This window comes from Schistocerca americana, chromosome X (assembly GCF_021461395.2).
Source record: "Schistocerca americana isolate TAMUIC-IGC-003095 chromosome X, iqSchAmer2.1, whole genome shotgun sequence".
Lineage (NCBI taxonomy): Eukaryota > Metazoa > Arthropoda > Insecta > Orthoptera > Acrididae > Schistocerca > Schistocerca americana.
The window spans coordinates 668,148,493-668,166,915 of record NC_060130.1 but is presented as its reverse complement, the minus strand read 5'-3'; the positions used below and the strand labels follow the sequence as shown (position 1 = coordinate 668,166,915).

The 18,423-nt window shown below is 37.9% G+C and overlaps 1 protein-coding gene across 4 annotated transcripts in view; it reads left to right on the top strand.

Annotated features, from left to right (window-relative positions):
- Window positions 1-3,146: 3,146 nt before the first annotated feature.
- LOC124556246 (ankyrin repeat domain-containing protein 16-like) overlaps window positions 3,147-18,423 on the top strand; it is a 117,373-nt gene continuing 102,096 nt past the window's right edge. Inside the window, exons 1-4 of one of the 4 annotated variants that reach the window (XM_047130234.1) lie at window positions 5,972-6,153; window positions 6,668-6,832; window positions 8,951-9,139; window positions 9,228-9,355. In XM_047130234.1, coding sequence (XP_046986190.1) covers window positions 8,967-9,139; window positions 9,228-9,355 — 301 coding nt within the window. In that variant the 5' untranslated portion in view covers window positions 5,972-6,153; window positions 6,668-6,832; window positions 8,951-8,966. Of the gene's footprint in view, window positions 3,249-5,971; window positions 6,154-6,326; window positions 6,581-6,667; window positions 6,833-8,950; window positions 9,140-9,227; window positions 9,356-18,423 lie in introns of those variants that run through there. The other 3 variants (XM_047130233.1, XM_047130236.1, XM_047130235.1) reach the window with 3 other exon arrangements.

Sequence of the window (18,423 nt, the reverse complement as noted above, 5' to 3'; positions counted from 1 at the left end):
GCTGACACTGACGGCGGCGGTGCACAAATGCTGCGCAGCTAGCGCCATTCGACGGCCAACACCGCGGTTCCTGGTGTGTCCACTGTGCCGTGCGTGTGATCATTGTTTGTACAGCCCTCTCGCAGTGTTCGGAGCAAGTATGGTGGGTCTGACACACCGGTGTCAATGTGTTCTTTTTTCCATTTCCAGGAGTGTATTTTGGAGACCATTGGATTCCGGTCTGGTAGTAACTGATCTATTGTGGCCTGTGAGAAGTTACAGCATTGTGACACATTCATTAGATATTGGTGACTGACTTTGTCAAAGACATTTTGTAGGTTTATGTTCAACAATCCCTTTGTTGCGGTTTGGTACATCCATGAGAAGAAGGTCATGTCTCTTACTGACAAAATTCCATGAATGATCTTCCTGTTGGAAACACTACACATATGGGCAGGACTCATTGTCTCTGGAAGAATCTCCTTTAGTCTTGCAGTTATTATGCACACAATTATTTTCGATTCAGCACATAACAATGTTATTGGCCTATAATCAGTTATTCCTCTTGGCTTCTAAGTTTTAGGTACAAGGACCATAATTCCTGGTTCATTTTCTGAATTTATTTGACTGCATCTTTGTTTCTTTTTCACAACCTCCATTAATTCCGATTTGATAACTGATCAGAATACTTAGCAAAATTCATATGGTATGCTGTCAGTGCTCGGATTTCTATATCGTGGTAATTGCATTAGGCTATAATGTCTGCAGTTTCTTCTTTGGATCTGGGTGCTATCAATCTACTGACATTTTCGGTGCTGACGAAGTCCTGCAATGTTGTAGCAAACTTGCGGTCTTCGTAGGATCTGATGGTTGTTCTCCAAACAGTCTCCGAAAATGGATCTTAATATTATCCATATTAAAGGTGACGTTCCCATCGGAAAACGTTAGATTGCCAATAAATCTCTGTCTGCACCGTTTCCGTTCTCTTCTGACGTGGTAGAGGCTCCATTTTTCGTCTGGAACGTATTCCTTTCTTTGCAAGTGATTATTTTGGCTTTGAGTTCTATTTCAGGTAGTTCTAGGATCCTCTATTTGAATTTATTCAATTCGCGAGATCGTTCTTCTCCATTATCCACTTTTTCTCGAGCAATCACATCATAGAATTCGATGTCTTTCCGTCTAGTGTCACTGATATTATGCGCTAAGTTTTTGAACAGTTTAAGAATTCCAGGTTTGACCAATGTATCCCACCATGCAATAACGCTAATAAAGAACCTCTTCCGATGAAGCTATGTTCGACAGCATTCGCAGAACATTGAACAGGTTGCACTTTACTTCCAGCGCCCCTTTCCCATTACGGTGGGCCAAGGTAAGCCTTTTATTTTAACGACCACTGCCTGGTGGTCCGAGAAGCTGACAGCGATTACTTCATGGTCCGGTACAGCTGTTCCTGTTGTGGTATAAAATCTGTCCAGTCTCGAGGCTGACAGTACAGTTAAGTACGTATACTGGGATAACATGATGGCTAGTCGATCTATGACGTCTATCAATTTTAGTTCTCCAGTCATGGTATTTAAGGGGCTGTAGTCAGGATTTGATCCTGTTGTGTCTGCCACTCTTACAACACAACTGAAATCTTCTTCCATTATTATGTCACCTGCATGTCTCATAAAGTAGAGGATAGTTTCATTAAAAAACTTCTGTGCTAGTTCTGTTATGTGAAGTTTTAATATTGTTGTTTCATTTAGTTTGGCTTTGATAACGCGTCCATCCAGTTGCTTTTGTAAGGTATTTAATTCCAGTCCCATTCTGGTTAAAATTAAGCAACCCCTACAGCAGGAGCCGACAATGTTGTACACATTGTAATGCTGTTATAGATTCATCTCTTTGCAAGCTACTTCCTGAAGGAATGCAATGTGAACATCATTGGTTTTTAAGAAATTCCCCAGAATCCTGATCTTTTTTTCACTTCTTATTCTGCAGATATTTAGGTGAGTAGAGTAAACACCCGTCTATTGTCCATTGCGAGCGATTTGTCGGTTTCCACATTCGTTTCCAGGATTCCAGGAGTTTCACTATCCATTTCTCCTTTCTTGTCGTCTTGGTATTCTCTTTCTGCATCTTTCTTATTTTTCCGATGTGCCACATTTAGATTTGGTTTGGCTTTCGTTCTCGGCACCTTCTCAACACCTTGAGATTTCACAGTCTTTTGGTTGCTTATACATCGCTAACTGTGTGCTTTGCAGATCGTGTGGTGACACTGAAAACTGTTTCCACACAATCTTCTACGTTAGTGGTTGTACTCAGCTGTTTCTGTTCCTGTGTTGTTGCCTGCCATGTTGTTTCCTGCAGTGGCTGGTGTTTACTTTCCTGGTGTGGACGGCTCAAGCGGCTCGCCTCGTATGGTTTTCGGGACTGAAGAATGTCTATGTCCGCTTGACTTTCCACCTCAGTCTCAGGTCCATTCTGTAATGCTGGAACTTTATCATGCCTCTGTTTCCATAGTATCTTTGCCGATTTTCTTTTCTCTTTTTTTTCCGGGTCTTTTTCGGAGCTCGTACAGCCATTTCCTAATGGCCAGTTGTTGTTGTTCTGATTTTGATGAGAACAAGAAAGACTTTCATTTTACATTTCTTTACCGTTTTCTTTCCCTTGAATTGAAATCTCATCGACTCTGTACCAGTTTTCCTGAACAATGGTGACTTGTTCAAGGGTGGGGATGCCTCTTCGATTAAACTAGGACAGTGGCCAGTGGATTGCTTGTGAGTATTTTCTGTGTTGCCCGTTGCAGTACTTGAAGGAATCAATTGTTGTGCCTGCGATCTTGTTTGCTGTTGCAGATTATTTCGTAGAATAAACACATGCTGCGGGCAGTTTTCTCGAATTTAATATAATCCATTATGGAGTCGAGGTAGCAGTTGTCGTTATACTGGTTATCACTGTTAGCATTCAACCGCGATTCTTATACATATATTTTAACAACGCGTTTCAAGAGACAATGCTCTCATCATCAGGTTGTAAAGTCTATGTCATGAAATTAAACGGACTAAAAAGACAAAATACCATCACAAATAGTTGGGAAGTCCATAGAGTAAAACAGAATTAAAAGTATATTGGACTGTGGGTCCTCGACTTACACTGAAGTTGTTGACACAAGTCAATGGCCGTCCCACAGCTACCAGATATGCTGTCGCACTGCGCCAGCTCGGGAGCTGTTGTGGACTGACGTGCCTAGGTGTTGTAGCGTGGTTACAGCTGTGTGCTTGACGGTAACGCTATGCTATTGGGCGCCTGATTTCCTTATTGCATTGGTCTTCCATCGTTAGCCTCTCACAACTCCGTCAGTGACAAGCTACAAGTTTAAAGTCGCTTACCTGCCCTAAAATAATTCTAAAAACCCGCTAAAAAATCTCATTTCTTTAAAATTATCTTGTGCATTTAGAATATTGCTTTGTTTCTTTTCGTGGATAGCTATCTCGAATTCCTCTAGTAAATCAAGTCTTCTCCCTTTCTTCTCTACATGCAATATTTCTACGTTGTCTTCTATGCTATTAAGGGGATGGCGTGTTTCATATATATGGTTCGCAACAGATGATTTGTCATAATTTCCTAACCTGAACGCATCTTTATGTTCTTTATACCGGATCGCGAATGATCTTCCTGTCTGCCCTATATATTTTGCATCACAAGTTCTGCACTGAATATTATAAACTCCCGATCTTTCAAACTTATTTTTATTCTCTCCAATATCGTGCTTAAGGCTATACCTCACTAGGTTATTAGTCTGAAAAGCTATTTTGACATCGTATGGCTTAAAAATATTTGCTACCTTTTGTGAGACTTTTCCGTAATATGCCATCGTGATAATTTTCACTTTCTCTCCATCAGGTTTATTCTTTTTGCGCTTATTACTTTTCTGTAACAGTTTTTTAACCATATCTATTCTGTAACCGTTATTCATCGCTATTCTCTTAACGGTATTAATTTCAGTTTCCCTATCTTTTTCACTCATAGGTATATTGACTGCCCTATGCACGAGACTACGGAAAGCAGCTTCTTTATAAGCCTGCGGATGGCATGAATCATTCGGGATCACGGCATCAGTCGTAGTTTGTTTTCTATTAACGGAGAACACATGTTTGTTGGCCTGCTTTTTTATATTCAGGTCCAGGAACTTTAAACAATTGTCAGTTTCATACTCCACGGTAAATTCTACTTTATTATGTGCGTCGTTGAACTTTTTTACTATTTCCTCAATGTCCTCACGGGAACCATCGACAAGTAACAGTGTGTCGTCTACGTAACGTTTGTAATAAACAATTTTATCCATAATGTTATCGTCAGAACTTAGAACTTTATCTTCAAGGTCATTGATAAAAATGTCCGCCATAGTTCCTGAAATACTGGACCCCATGGCTAACCCATCGTCCTGAATATAAAATTTGTTATCAAACGTAAAATAATTAAAACTTGTAATGAGCTGTAGGAGTTCAATAAATTCAATTGTCTCTTGCGTTGAAATTTTACCGTATTTAAGGAAATTTCTCTTAATGATTTCTATAGTTTCGTTAACCGGAACACTTGAGCATAAGTTCTTAACATCCAACGAAACCAAACGGGAAGTGTCAGTGACTGGCGTATCTTTAATTTCACCTATCATGGTCATACTACCATGCACCGAATAATTATTTTTGTACACGTAAGTCTTTTTCAGAATTTGGTCCAACATTTGCGTTATTTTGTATGCTGGACTATTTCGACCGTTAACAATCGGGCGAACCGGATGCAGATCTTTATGTATCTTGACCTGTGATCTTAATTTGGGGGCCGTTGGATTCATGATAACACATCTTTTCGGCTTCTGTCAGCAGGAAGTGTGTGCGTTTAAGAACATTTTTTAGTTTAATTTGGAAATTGGCTGTTATGTCTTTCGGAACTTCCGTAATGCTATTTTCGACAAAAAACGCTAAGGTCTTCGAAATGTACTCCTCCTCTTTTAATATTACGACCGTATTCCCCTTATCCGCTTTCGTGGCAATAGCTTTCACTTCATTAAGCTTTTTATTTATAGAATCGACAGTTAGTCGGTCCGCTCTAGTCTTATGATTAACACTATTTCGCTTATTTAGTTCATTTTTTACTATTTTATGTAGCTTATGGCCGACAAGCCCGGTTTCATTATTATTTAATTTAGCAATTCCTGTTGTCATTTTAGTGAGGGCAATTACTTCTTTCGCGACCTTCTTGTTAAATGACGGCTCAATATTAAACTTTAATGCCTTATTTAACATTTCTACTTCTGTATTATCAAATACAATATCCGTTTTGTTAACCACCCGTGGATAAAAGTCTAAAGACGAAAGGCTTTGTTGTTGATCTTTTTCATCTTCGCGCGTGTTATTATTTAATTTACGAAGCTTCTTATCTTGTTTTTCTTTTTTCTTTATAAACACCTTCTGTAGTATTTTGTGGAGTCTACATGTAACCTCTTCCAATACGTTCACCGGTTATATTTCCTTGACCTTAGTCTCTGCTTGAACTATTTGTTTTTTAATTAAGTCTTTCTTTTTATACGGATGTTTAATTTCTGCGCGTATCCAAAACTTTTTTGCTTTTTCAACAGCTAGTCGTCCCGCCCATGACTTGCAATCGCAAAGTTTCAACTTCACGTAATTCGGGATAACATGATTCTTCACACATTCTTTGTTAAAGTTTATGTTTGCGGCAGTTGTAAATAGCTTACGTCTTAAATTTTTGTATTTATACACTAACCTCAATGTCTCGCCTGACACTAACGATTTAATATAATCCATTATGGAGTCGAGGTAGCAGTTGTCGTTATACTGGTTATCGCTGTTAGCATTCAACCGCGATTCTTATACATATATTTTAACAACGCGTTTCAAGAGACAATGCTCTCATCATCAGGTTTTAAAGTCTATGTCATGAAATTAAACGGACTAAAAAGAAAAATACCATCACAAATAATTGGGAAGTCCATAGAGTAAAACAGAATTAAAAGTATATTGGACTGTGGGTCCTCGTCTTGACACAAGTCAATGGCCGTCCCATAGCTACCAGTACCAGACATGCTGTCGCACTGCGCCGGCTCGGGAGCTGTTGTGGACTGAAGTGCCTAGGTGTTGTGGCGTGGTTACAGCTGTGTGCTTGACGGTAACGCTATGCTATTGGGCGCCTGATTTCCTTATTGCATTGGTCTGCCAGTGCCATCGTTAGCCTCTCGCAACTCCGTCAGTGACATGCTACAAGTTTAAAGTCGCATACCTGTCATAAAATAATTCTAAAAACCCGCTAAAAAATCTCATTTCTTTAAAATTATCTTGTGCATTTAGAATATTGCTTTGTTTCTTTTCGTGGATAGCTATCTCGAATTCCTGTGGTAAATCAAGTTTCCTTCCTTTCTTTTCTACATGCAATATTTCTACGTTGTCTTCTATGCTGTTAAGGGGATGGCGTGTTTCATATATATGGTTCGCAACAGCTGATTTGTCATAATTTCCTAACAAAGCTAGGACGTGAGCTCAACTACATATAAGTAGAGAAACAAGATTTTAATTTTGAAAAAGTGTAAAATTAATGTGTACGAATCCTACTATACTGTAGAAGAATTTATTTTAGAAACTGTAGTGGTATGTGTTTTATAAGAGGGAGATGTTTATTTTTGTAGGGAGATGTAATTTTTTTTCGCTACTAGCATGAGTACTGCCAAAGAGTAATTAAAGCCCTATTATTTGGTACCGGTAATCTGTAAGAGTCCAGTATGTAGTCATGAATTGAAACAAATCGTCGAAGACGTAGTATGTTACTGCATTCGTTCTCCTGTAAGCTACTGGTAAGTAACTGATTTTGTATGAAATAACTAAAACGTAGCTGTGGTGATTAAAATACTCTTCAAAGTTTTGTAATTCTGAGTCTGTTATGTTATTTGAACGAATAATTGTGTTAACTGAAGCCCGTAGTACCACTCCGCCAACTTACGACTCTTTTTATCTGTCAGTCTGACCTAGGCCTCGGGCCTACAGATTAGTATATCAGAAATAATGTTTTGTATTCATAATTGTTGACTACAATTGACTTGTCACCTTTCATTGTAGACTCAGCCAACATCCATTAATTGTAGGTTCAGTTGACCTCAGAGGCTCAAAAAACAGTGTTATCTGAACCCTATGATTTAGAGTTGTAGCAGGAGCTGAAATCTATGATTTTCTCAGTAAAGATGATGATTTACTACAATAAAGGGCAGACAAACAGTTCCAATAAAAATTTTAGAGAGCTGGAAAGAACCAAGAGAGGCAAATGTATTACAGGGCAACATGTGATTGTTGACAAAACAGAAAGTTGCAGGAAAGATAACAAAAATCATGTAATTCTGAATAAGTCACCTTTTATTCATGGGAGCAGCTCCTATGACTGGCTCAGTTGTCCTGATTAATGTAAGTCATATTGCCTTGAAATAACTTGTGTCAGATTATGTGGGTGCAAGAAATAAATGGAAAAAAGGCATTGTATCATGGTAACAGGAAGGAGGGAAGTAAAATGCGTAAGCAATATACTGAATGATAAATAGATTTTGAGACAAAGTAATGGACAAAAGGTTTGTGCTAGATCCAGGAAACAATTCTTTGAATACGTTGTAGGTCTTGCACTCTAGAGTAAGATAAAGCTGGAGACTCAAAAACTGTTCAAGTGACAAGCTGTTGCAAGAGCCAATATTCAATCTCTGGTTGTTCTAGAAGCCATTTGTTTGTTTTCTGACATTGTTGCTCATGGAAATAAGGAATTGTGTCATTGCTAGTAATCCATATCAAATTTTAATTTCACTTATAATGTGCATATGAAAATGCATGATGGACAGGATTTCATGTTAAACATTAATTTCTCTTTAACCAGATGAGGTGCCCAACAGGTTAAGACACCGGACTAACATTAAGGAAAATAAGGCAATTTGCATGTATGATATGGGACAAGTCAGCATGCATTTTTTGTTATATTGTTCAATTTTATTTGTTTCATGACAGTTTTTTCAACATTACAAGAAGATAATAGACATTACATTGTACTTTCACTTGTTCATACTTGAAGGAAACACACGATAATCGGGCCTAAGTGATCAATTATTAGGCTAAGAAATTTCTTAACACTGATTACCTTTTTCAAAAAAATCATTTACTGTGTAAAATTTTTCTCCAAAAGAAATTTTTTTTAATTTATATGTGAAAACTCTTGGTATTTCTGTTTTTTTTTCCCCTTCTGGTAGGTTGTTATACATCCGTATCCCAACATGTAGGACCCGTTTTTGGTAACAAGTTGTTCTGGACTGAAATGTATGTAAGCTAGGTCTGACTGCTGTCTTGTTTTATAGCTAAAAAAAGGACTGTCTTTGCATAGTATGTACGTTTTAACAAATGATATAATGCTATAAATGTAAACAGATGATAATGTTATAATGCAAAGTTTCTTGAAATGTAGTCTGTATGTGTCATTATATCTCAGATTGCATATTATACTCATTGCCCTTTTTCCCATTTTAAAGATATCTCTGGTGCTACGGTTTCTATGAAAAATAAGTGACAAGTTTTCTTCCTTATCCTTCCCCAATCTAAGCTTGCGCTATTCCATCTGTAGTGACAAAGTCAGGGAAAGCTAGAGGCCTTTCATGTGTTATGCAAATGAAAGTGTACACTTCGATTTTCAGATTAACTTTTGGAGTGGTGACAAGTTCAATTTCAGTTCACTAATGTGACTTGCTAGAGTCTTTTCTACAATTTTGTTGCTTGGCACAACCCATCTCATAGACTGTGCCACTCAGCAAATTGACTTGATTGCTACTTTATTACTAAAAATTAAAAGTAAACAACTTTGCTCACTTTTAGCATACCTCAGAACTTAAGTACATCACTAAGACTTACCCACTTTTAGTAATCTGAGTAATGTTTTTTCCCTTTTTCAGGACCTTTTTTATTAAAATGGAGAACCAGTTATGGACAAAAGTATTTCATGCTGTTACTGGAAGAAACAAAAATGAATTAAAAGAAATTTTTAGTAACTGTAAAGTGACTGACAAGATGTGTACTGATGTAAAATCTGGAGATACAGCCTTTCACTTGATCTGCAAATTGGGAGACTTGGAGATTCTAAGGTGATGTAACAAATACCTGAATTTTATGTTGTAATTCTGTTTCTAAATGGTGTAATAATGGTTTATGTAATTTTTTTTTATATTATAGATTCTTAGTAGAGGTGTGTGTAGACTCACTAGAGGATCTGGAGGCCATGAATTTTGACCGAAGAACATGTTTACATGAGGCAGTAACAGCTTGCAATGTCAGTGTGGTGAAATATCTTCTGGAAAAAGGTACATTTATGAGAAAATGTAATAATAGAGAAATTATAATAGTTGTAATAAAATGTATTTCACCACACAGTTTATATTTCATGGTATTGCTGGTTTCATTTTCACTAGCATCATCTGTTAGTCATATTCCTGGTCAGTCAGTCAACATTACTGTTGATTTTTGTTTATGTTCCATGACAACCAGTAATTCCAAGAAAAATAGATTGTGAGAGACAGAATAAACAATTGTTATACACCCTTACTGCTAGTCAATGTTTAATAATATAACTATAATAACTATATTGTAATACAAAAATAATAAGGGGTTGCAGAACTGAGACTAGCAATAAACTAAACATCAAAATTGAGGATTGCCTAGTAATTGGAGTGAGGGAGTTGTGTTACAATAAAATAAAAATAAGCATGATGGACGAAGTATGGAGGGCATAAGAATCATACAAACACAGGCAAAGGGAAAAAATTCATTACCAGGAGAAGCCTATCAGTATCAACATAGGCCTTAATTTGAAGAAGACATATCTGGAGCACAGCATTGTATGGAAGTGAATTATAGACTTTGGGAAAACTGGAAAAGAAGAGAAATGAAACATTTTTGATGTGGTCGTACAGTATGATGCTGAAAATTAAGTGGAATAATAGCATAAGAAATGAGTAAGTTCCCTCCAAGATTGGCAAGGAAAGGAATATGTGCAGAACACTTACTAGAAGGAGGGATAGGATGATAGAACGTGTGTTAAGGCATCAGGAAATAACCTCAATGCTACTGGCAGGATACATATAGGGCAAAAATCGTGTTATTATTATTATTATTGCATATCTTATGTTCTGAAGTGCTGTCAAGCTTACGAGTCTTTCTTACCTATACCCGTTGTTGGCCTCTGAATGTGTTGGTGCGAGGTTATGAAATGTTTTATGAGGCTTTGCAATCCGTCCGTTGTGTAGCTATCTCTTGGGTGATAGCAAGGACAACTGAAACTGGAAATATCATAATAATTTTCTCCTATTTTGGGAATTGGGTACAATAGCCTTTTCCGTAATTAAACAGCAACATTTTTTATGATTGATGATCTGACCATGCAACATTAGCCAATATGGTCCTTTGCAGCACCGATGAAAGCGAGAGGAAACTGTAGCAATTATATTCCGTGAAGACATGCAGCTCTACTCCCTCCTTTAGGCCTCTTGGGTAAAATATTGTAAATGTGAAATAGTTCCACCATTCAGATCTCCACAAGGGACCATAATATATTATTTATAACAGAAGAAGTTGCAGAAAGGAAGGAGATTAAAGGGAAGAGACCTGAATAAGTTAGAACAACCAGAAATTGTTCAAAGTTAGTATTAGACAACTACGAACTGAAACTGTGGGGAAAAAATCAAATAGAAGATGAATGGATAGCCTTGGGAGATAAGTACTGATGGGCTCAGAGGATAAAATAGAGAAAACATAATGCCAACAAGAACTGTGGTGTTACTGGGATATTAAACTCTGTTGAGGAAAGGGAAAAAATATAAAAAATGCAGAAAATGATACAGACCGAAGAGAATACAACTGCCCAAAATGAGAGAGAGTGTGGAAAGTGTCAAAGTAGGAATGCATAGAGAAGAAATGCAAAGCTGCGAAATCATGCATGGCATGATGCCAATTAAAGAAAAGTTAAAGAAACCTTTGCAGAAGAGAGAAGCAGCTGTATGAACATAGAGCTCAGATGAGAGGTCATTACTAAGCATGAGAGAGAAGGCTGAAAGTTGAAAGAAATATATAGAAGGGCCATATAAAGGTAAGAAATTTGAAGACAATGTAAGGGCAAGGGAAGAAAAAGATGAATGCACGATGTGCTGCTGCGAGAAGAATTTGACCAAACACTAAAAGATAAAAGTTGAAAAAAGGCACCTGGAGTAGACGATATTTTGTCAGAAGATTTAAGATCTATGGGAGAAACAGTCATGACAGAAATGTTACATTTACTATGTAGGCTATGTTAACAGATGTACTACTCCCAGAGGAATTTAAAAATACCAATAACAAAGAAGGCAGGTGCTAAGAGGTATGAGTACTACCGAACCATCTGTTTTGTCTTAAATTAGTCAGAAAAAAGAGAAACCTAAATTTGGAGATTTAGAGAAAGCTTTTGACACTATTGACTGGAATACACTTTTTGAAATTTGGACATAATCCAGGATAAAATGCAGGGAGCAATAGACTATCTACAACATGTACTAAAACCAGACTGCGGATGTAAGTATCAAAAGACATAAAGGAAGGCAGCTGCTAAGGAGGGAGTGAGATAGGGTTATACCCTATCACCCATGTTGTGCAATTTGTACATTGAGTGACAAAGGCAACTGAAGGAAAATTTGAAAAGGAATTAAAGGTTAGCGAGAAGAAATAAATCATTAAGGTTTTCCATTGACATTATAAATCTATATGAGATGGAAAGGGCATGGAAGATCATTTGAAGAGAATGGGCAGTGCCTTGAAAAGAGGTCATAAGGTGAACGCCAATAAAAACAAAACAACAAAGTAGTTAAATTATGTTATGTGAGACTGGGGGAACTAGCATTAAAAATAGTACAGGAGTTTTCTTAGGAAGCAAACCTTTGATAGAAAAGAAAGATTGGTCAACATTAAATATAAATTTAAGTGTTACAAAGTCTTCTCTAAAAGTAGTTGTTGGAAGTGAACTGTGAAGTGGAACTGTAATGCGAGCATTAAAGTCCGTCTCTAATGACCTCGTTGTCGACGGGACGTTAAACACTAACCACCACCACCGCGAACATTAAGCAGTACAAATAAGAAGTGAATAGAGTTTGAAATGTTGTGTTACAGAGAAATTCTGAATATTAGATAAATAGATTGGGTATCTAATGAAACGCTGAATCAAACAGGGGAGGAAAAAGCCAACTTGACCCAAAAAAATAAGGGCTCAGTTGATATGGCACATTCTGAGATATCAGAGAGTAGTTCATTTGATAATGCAAGAGAAGAGTGTGTGTGTGTGTGTGTGTGTGTGTGTGTGGTCAAAGGGTCCTTTCTGTGTCATAACACTTGACATGTAAACTGTCTTATTTTACAAACAAAGACTGGTTCTGGAAACTACTAGGTGCAAAGAACATATACCAAATCAGAAACATTATCTCAAAGTACAAAGAATATATATCATAACAACTTTATTATTTTGGAATAAGTTTTAAAGGATTGTAGAGATATTTGTTTGAGTAGCTGAATACATATGTTGGAATAAATATTTCAGGAGGTATACAAATCTGTTTCTGTCAAGCTTATATAGGTTGAATTTCATACTTGTCTAAATAATCAGGTGACCTGTTGCAGACGTTAAGTACAATACAATAATTATGTTGCCAACAGTGGTAAAATTATACATAAATAGCAGTGTTTTCTTGGGTTCAGAGTTAGGGATGAAAGGCTGGAGGCAGAAAGAGAGGGAAAGAGAGAATGGTGGGGGGGGGGGGGGGAGATGAGGTGGGGATCAGATACAGGGTGAAAGGAGTGATTTGAGGAGAGCAACCTTTTCAGAGCAGGGGGTTCTTAAGATTGTATCTGTTACATGTGATGTCTAAGTCAAGGTTGGAGTAATATGTTGGGTAATGCTTTAAAATATGCAGATAGATATATAGTTCATAGTGTTAGTTGATGTATGTGGCCTCATTTACAGATATACCAATAGCTTCTACCCCACCTCCTCCCCCCTCCCCCCTTCCCCCTTTCCCATCAGCTTGAAACTATATGTATGAGGTCTGTTCAGAAAATTCCAGAACTTTGTCCACAAAATTTTTCTGTGCTTGCATTTTATTTATTGCGCATTGTCTCCTTCAAAATAACTCTCCTCGATGATTGCTACATCGCTCCCAACACTGTTTCCACCTCCAGAAGCAGTCTTGGTACACCTCTTGCTGGATCACTAGAAGGGCCATCTGCGAATTTTCTTTTATCTCATCTGTTGCTGCAAATCTTCATCCTTTCAACAGGGTTTTCAACTTAAGAAATAAAAAAAAGTCCTGTGATTCTCTTAAGGAACATATTGTTATCATTTGCGTGATCCAAAAGCTCTTCACAGATAGTGAGGCAAAGTTCTTGTCCTGAATCATGAGTCCTGGGACAAACTTCGCAGCATTTTGATGCATTCCTAGATGTTGTGTTAGGATTTCATGGCATGATCCAACTGAAGTGTTACATTCTTCTGCAATCTTTCGGACAGTCAGTCTTCAATTGGTATGCACAGTTTCATTTATGTTCCTGACACTGTCGTTGGTAGGCGTCGAAGGTCATCTCGAATGCGGGTGAACCATGTGAAGTGTTTAGTGTATCCTTAGACACCAGGAAGGCATCTGGCCCATGCAGTATCCCCTTAAGATTATATGCTGACTATGCTACAAATATAGCACCATTCTTATCCATCATCTGTCAGAGATCATTGGAACAGCGGAAAGTTCCACAGGAATGGAAGAAGGCACAGGTCATAGCAATCTACAAAAAGGATAGAAAATTGTATGCACATAATTACTGGCCAATTTCACTGACATCGATTTGTTGTAGAATCATGGAACATATTATGTGTTCATACATAATGACCTTTGTAGACTCTGAGAAGCTCATCTGCAGAAACCAGCACGGTTTTTAAAAACAGCAGTCATGCGAGACACAGCTGGACCTATTTGTGCATGATATACAACAGGCTCTGGATACCAGCTCCCAGGTTGATGCCATATTTCTCGACTTTCGTACGGCGTTCGACTCAGTTCTGCACTGTCGCTTGCTCCAAATAGTGCGCATTTATGGTCTACCCGATGACATATGTGGTTGGATAGAAAGTTTTCTAACAGAAAGAGAGCAGTATGTCTTCCTGAATGGGGCGACTGCAACAGAAACAAGCGTGACTTCAGGTGTGCCCCAGGGCAGCTTTTTACGATTTACATCAATGATCTGGTTGATGGTATTGACAGTGGCATTAGACTGTTTGCCGATGATGCTGTAGTCTACAGGAAAGTAGTATCACACGAAAGTTGTGAGCAAATCAATGAGGATTTGCAGAAAATAAATGTGTGGTGTAACAGGGTGTCTACGACCCGGGAGATCTGGGAAAAACCCGGGAATTTTTTCGTCCGGGAGAAAACCGGGAAAAACCCGGGAATTTTTTTGAATTCCAGGAATGTTTCATTGTTTTTGTTCTCAGTTAAATTTTTGTAGTTTTGACTGGTAAGAACCAATACTCTAACAAAGGATATTACTGTATCCTGCTACTGCAGAATAACGCTGCAGCCATAAAACGTGAACGAGAGAAAAAACTAAAATAAAAATTAGATTGCCAAGGAAATGTGTCATATACAGCAACAAAACACAGTGCTCATACAAGTGTCTGCCAACAGCAAAATGTGTCAAAAGCTTTAGGAAGACTATGCAGTGCTTCGTAACAACAAATTGCCTCCGATGAGCAAGACGTCACAATTGTTAACATTAGATTTGTTTTAGCAGCTACGAGTGGGATCATGCACATGCGCAGTTGAGTGGTATCTTCTTCCGCTTCTGCCTACAGAAACGTGGCTGTTGGCTGTGTAAGCATCTTCGTGGTGTATCCAAGAAAATGAAATTTTGACAGAAAATTTTTGGCCAGATCGCTATACTAGCAAGGGCCAGTTGTACAGTCTCCGGCTAGCAGCCAGTGTAGCAGCAGGTCTATTCTGGTAGTAGCGCGGAAAACGCATTGTAAGAACACGTAACAATGCCTAACCGGATAATAATTGCGGGATAACTAAACTGATGATTCTGGCAGAGTTAGTGAAGTTAACCGGCGAATAACCTTTGACATTGGCAGGAATAGATACAGAATTAGTGATGACAACATTGTTTGTTAGAACGAGGAAGGAGAAGAAATGGGGACATCACAAAAATCATGGAAGAATAAGACGATTCCAAATTTCAATAAAAATTTTGCACTACTACTTTTCGATCTCATGCTTGAGAAACTGGAGCGTATGAATGAAGTGTAAAACTATTTCCTAACATAAAGGTTTTTGCTTGTAGCAGTCCTAATAGGCATTTGATATTGGTACTTCGTGAATTATATTCTGCCATGTTATAAAAATGACCATTTCTGCCAAAACAGTCTCGATTATTTGGCATGTGTTACAATTGCTGCAGTATCATAAAGGCCTATTTTGTTTTATCTCGCAGACAGTGACAAAATATAGGTAATCAGGTTGAGAAACCACACCAGTCTTGGGCCTGTTTGTGCTTACAGCTTTTTCAGTATTAGATGACGACATTTCGATTTTTCAAGTAGCAAAACCTTTGACGAACTTTGATGAGGTAACAGATCTTTTCACAGAAAGGAAAGGATGCCATGTAAGTCTGTAGCAAGATTAGAGAGAAAAAAATTCTAGGAGCTAAGGATTGAAGAAATGTGTACTGTCTTGCTTGTCTCTTCTCTTTACTGGCTTTATGTATCCTATACTTAATTTTATGCCACACAAAGCAGCAAGTTGTTAGCTAATAGGGAAGAGCTTTTTTAAAAAAAAAAAAAAAAAAAAGGGAAAAAGAGGGGCAGGATGTCAAACCGGCCGGCTGGAAGCAGGAGAGGCACCATAGGACATTTTAATTTCCGCTGTCCTGAATATAGTTTGATGGCATCCAGTACAAAATATGCACGTTTCAATTCCACAGACCGAAATACAGTGACGTGCGATAGAAGAATGCTGTGTGAAGAGGTGTGGCACTGCACTTTGGCACACTTAAGATCAGATAACATGTCTTACAATTCCTTGGACACGTATGTTGTATGTATCAGAGTCTTCAGAAAGATGTGCACTACAAAATGAACGTATTTTTGAAAATTCGATTTTTAAAATTTTTGGCGTCCTATCTCAAACGCTCGAGGGACACCACTATCTACTACTGCCCCCGGTTCGGAAATATCGTAGATACGGGTCTGATGCTCAGAGCAGTCTGAGTTATAATAGGGAAGCGAGTAGTTTCCATATGTGACCTGTGTTTACATTTAGTGATTTTACTGTTTCCTCTTTGTCTACTGCACTCATGTCAAATGAAAACAAAATTGATTTCTTTGGCCTGGAGCTATCATGTGAATTAAAATACATTCACATAATTATGGAAGGCTAAAATACGTTATTAGTTTCAGATTTTATTTTATTTCCACCTTTCTGACAGTCAAGCATTAATTGCCATGCAGAACAATGAAGTTATTTTTATCTGTTTGCTGAAGAAATTTTCTTTTATTAATCTTTTCCGCTGAGGCAGTCAATATATTTGAAACAAAGGGTTTAATTTCAAACTATTGGCTAGTTTCAAGTGTTTGGTGCATTTCAAGTGTACGTTTTAATCTTCTAGCACGTATGGCATTATGCCATAACAAAGAACCAGACATGAGAAAACAAAGTACTGGTACCCAAGGAAATTTACATCCTGAAACCACATTGAAAAGCTTAATATCAGGCGATGCGTACTTCACTGGGAATCTGGGACTCATTTAAAAATCAGCTCTTTGATGGCGAGCCACTTAGGAGAATTTATAGCCCAGAAGATTGTCGTCATTCAAAAAATTTACTGTCATATTTGTGTGATATATCTTAAAATGTAATACATGCATAAAAGACCAATATTATATGTCAAAGCTTTGTTTTTCTTGTAGTAACATTATATATATTAATTTAAACCATTAACTTTCCCTGTTCGTGTGTTTGCGCTACTGAACAGTGATGTTGCTATTGGCTGACTACAGCACGTGTCCGAAGCTCTGAATATCCGCTGACATTGGCTGGCAAGATCACATGACATGAGCTATGACTGGCTTACAAATACGCATCGCAATCTTGATTTCAGTGCTTCGGAAAGTAACGTGCAGTGTTTGGTGGAATTCGAATTTATACTTTCGTAATATGAAAATATGCAGCGTACATGTTACTGCACATCAAACATCTTTCCAAAAGGTGTTTCGTTTTCTAAAGCGCCGGGAAGGTCTACGCCCATGTATAAAACCATAATCATTCAAAGGATTGATAAGTTGTACAGTTCCGAGAGAAAAAATACTGTCAATTAACAGGGAAAAACTATGTTTCCACCCAGGAGAAAGTGTATTTTTAACTGAGAAATCCGGGAATTTTTTTTCCTTGTCCACGTATACACCCTGTGTAATGACTGGCAATTATCTCTCAGTATTAGTAAGTGTAACCTACTGCGTATAACAAGGTGAAAATCCCCATTAATGTAAGAGTACAAAATAAATGCCCAGCCTTTGGAAGCAGTAACATCCGTTAAGTATCTGGGTGTGACTATTCGAAATGATCTCAAATGGAATGATCAGATTTCACGTGTAACGGGCAATGTGAACTCTAGATTGTGGTTTATTGGTAGAATCCCAAAGCAATGCAGTCCTTCAACAAAGGAAACTGCTTACAATACGTTAGTTCGTCCAGTCTTAGAGTATTGTCTGTCTGTATGGGACCCTTACCAGTTGGGTCTCATTCAAGAGATTGAGGAGGTCCAAAGAAGAGCAGCAAGATTCATGATTGATACATTTAGCCATCACAAGAGTATTACAAATCTCATAGAAAGTTTGAAGTGGGATACACTTACAGATAGACGACGCACTAAACGGAAGGGGCTGTTCACTAAATTCCAAAATCCGATCTTCGCTGAGGATGTAGAGCATATATTATTACCACTCGTACTGAGGCGTTCAGACAGTCGTTCTTCCCTCGTGTGATCTGCGAGTGCAACAAAAGGGGTGGGGAAATATGACTTCGGCACGAATAGTGCCCTCCACCACACACTGCTTGGTGTCTAGCAGAGTATATATGTAGATGTAGATGAATGATTTGTAACACCGAGTATAGCTTAAGAAACACTGTAGGCTTCCTGCATCATTTGGTGTCTCTGTAAAGGTTTTCTTGAGTTCCACACAAAATTTACTGCAAATGTGTTGCTCCTCTAACACTGCCATCTCGAAATTTTCAAACTGTGCAGCACAATGTTCTACATAATATAGCACTGAACAATAACTAACAGACATACGTCAATGGAACTTCTGGCA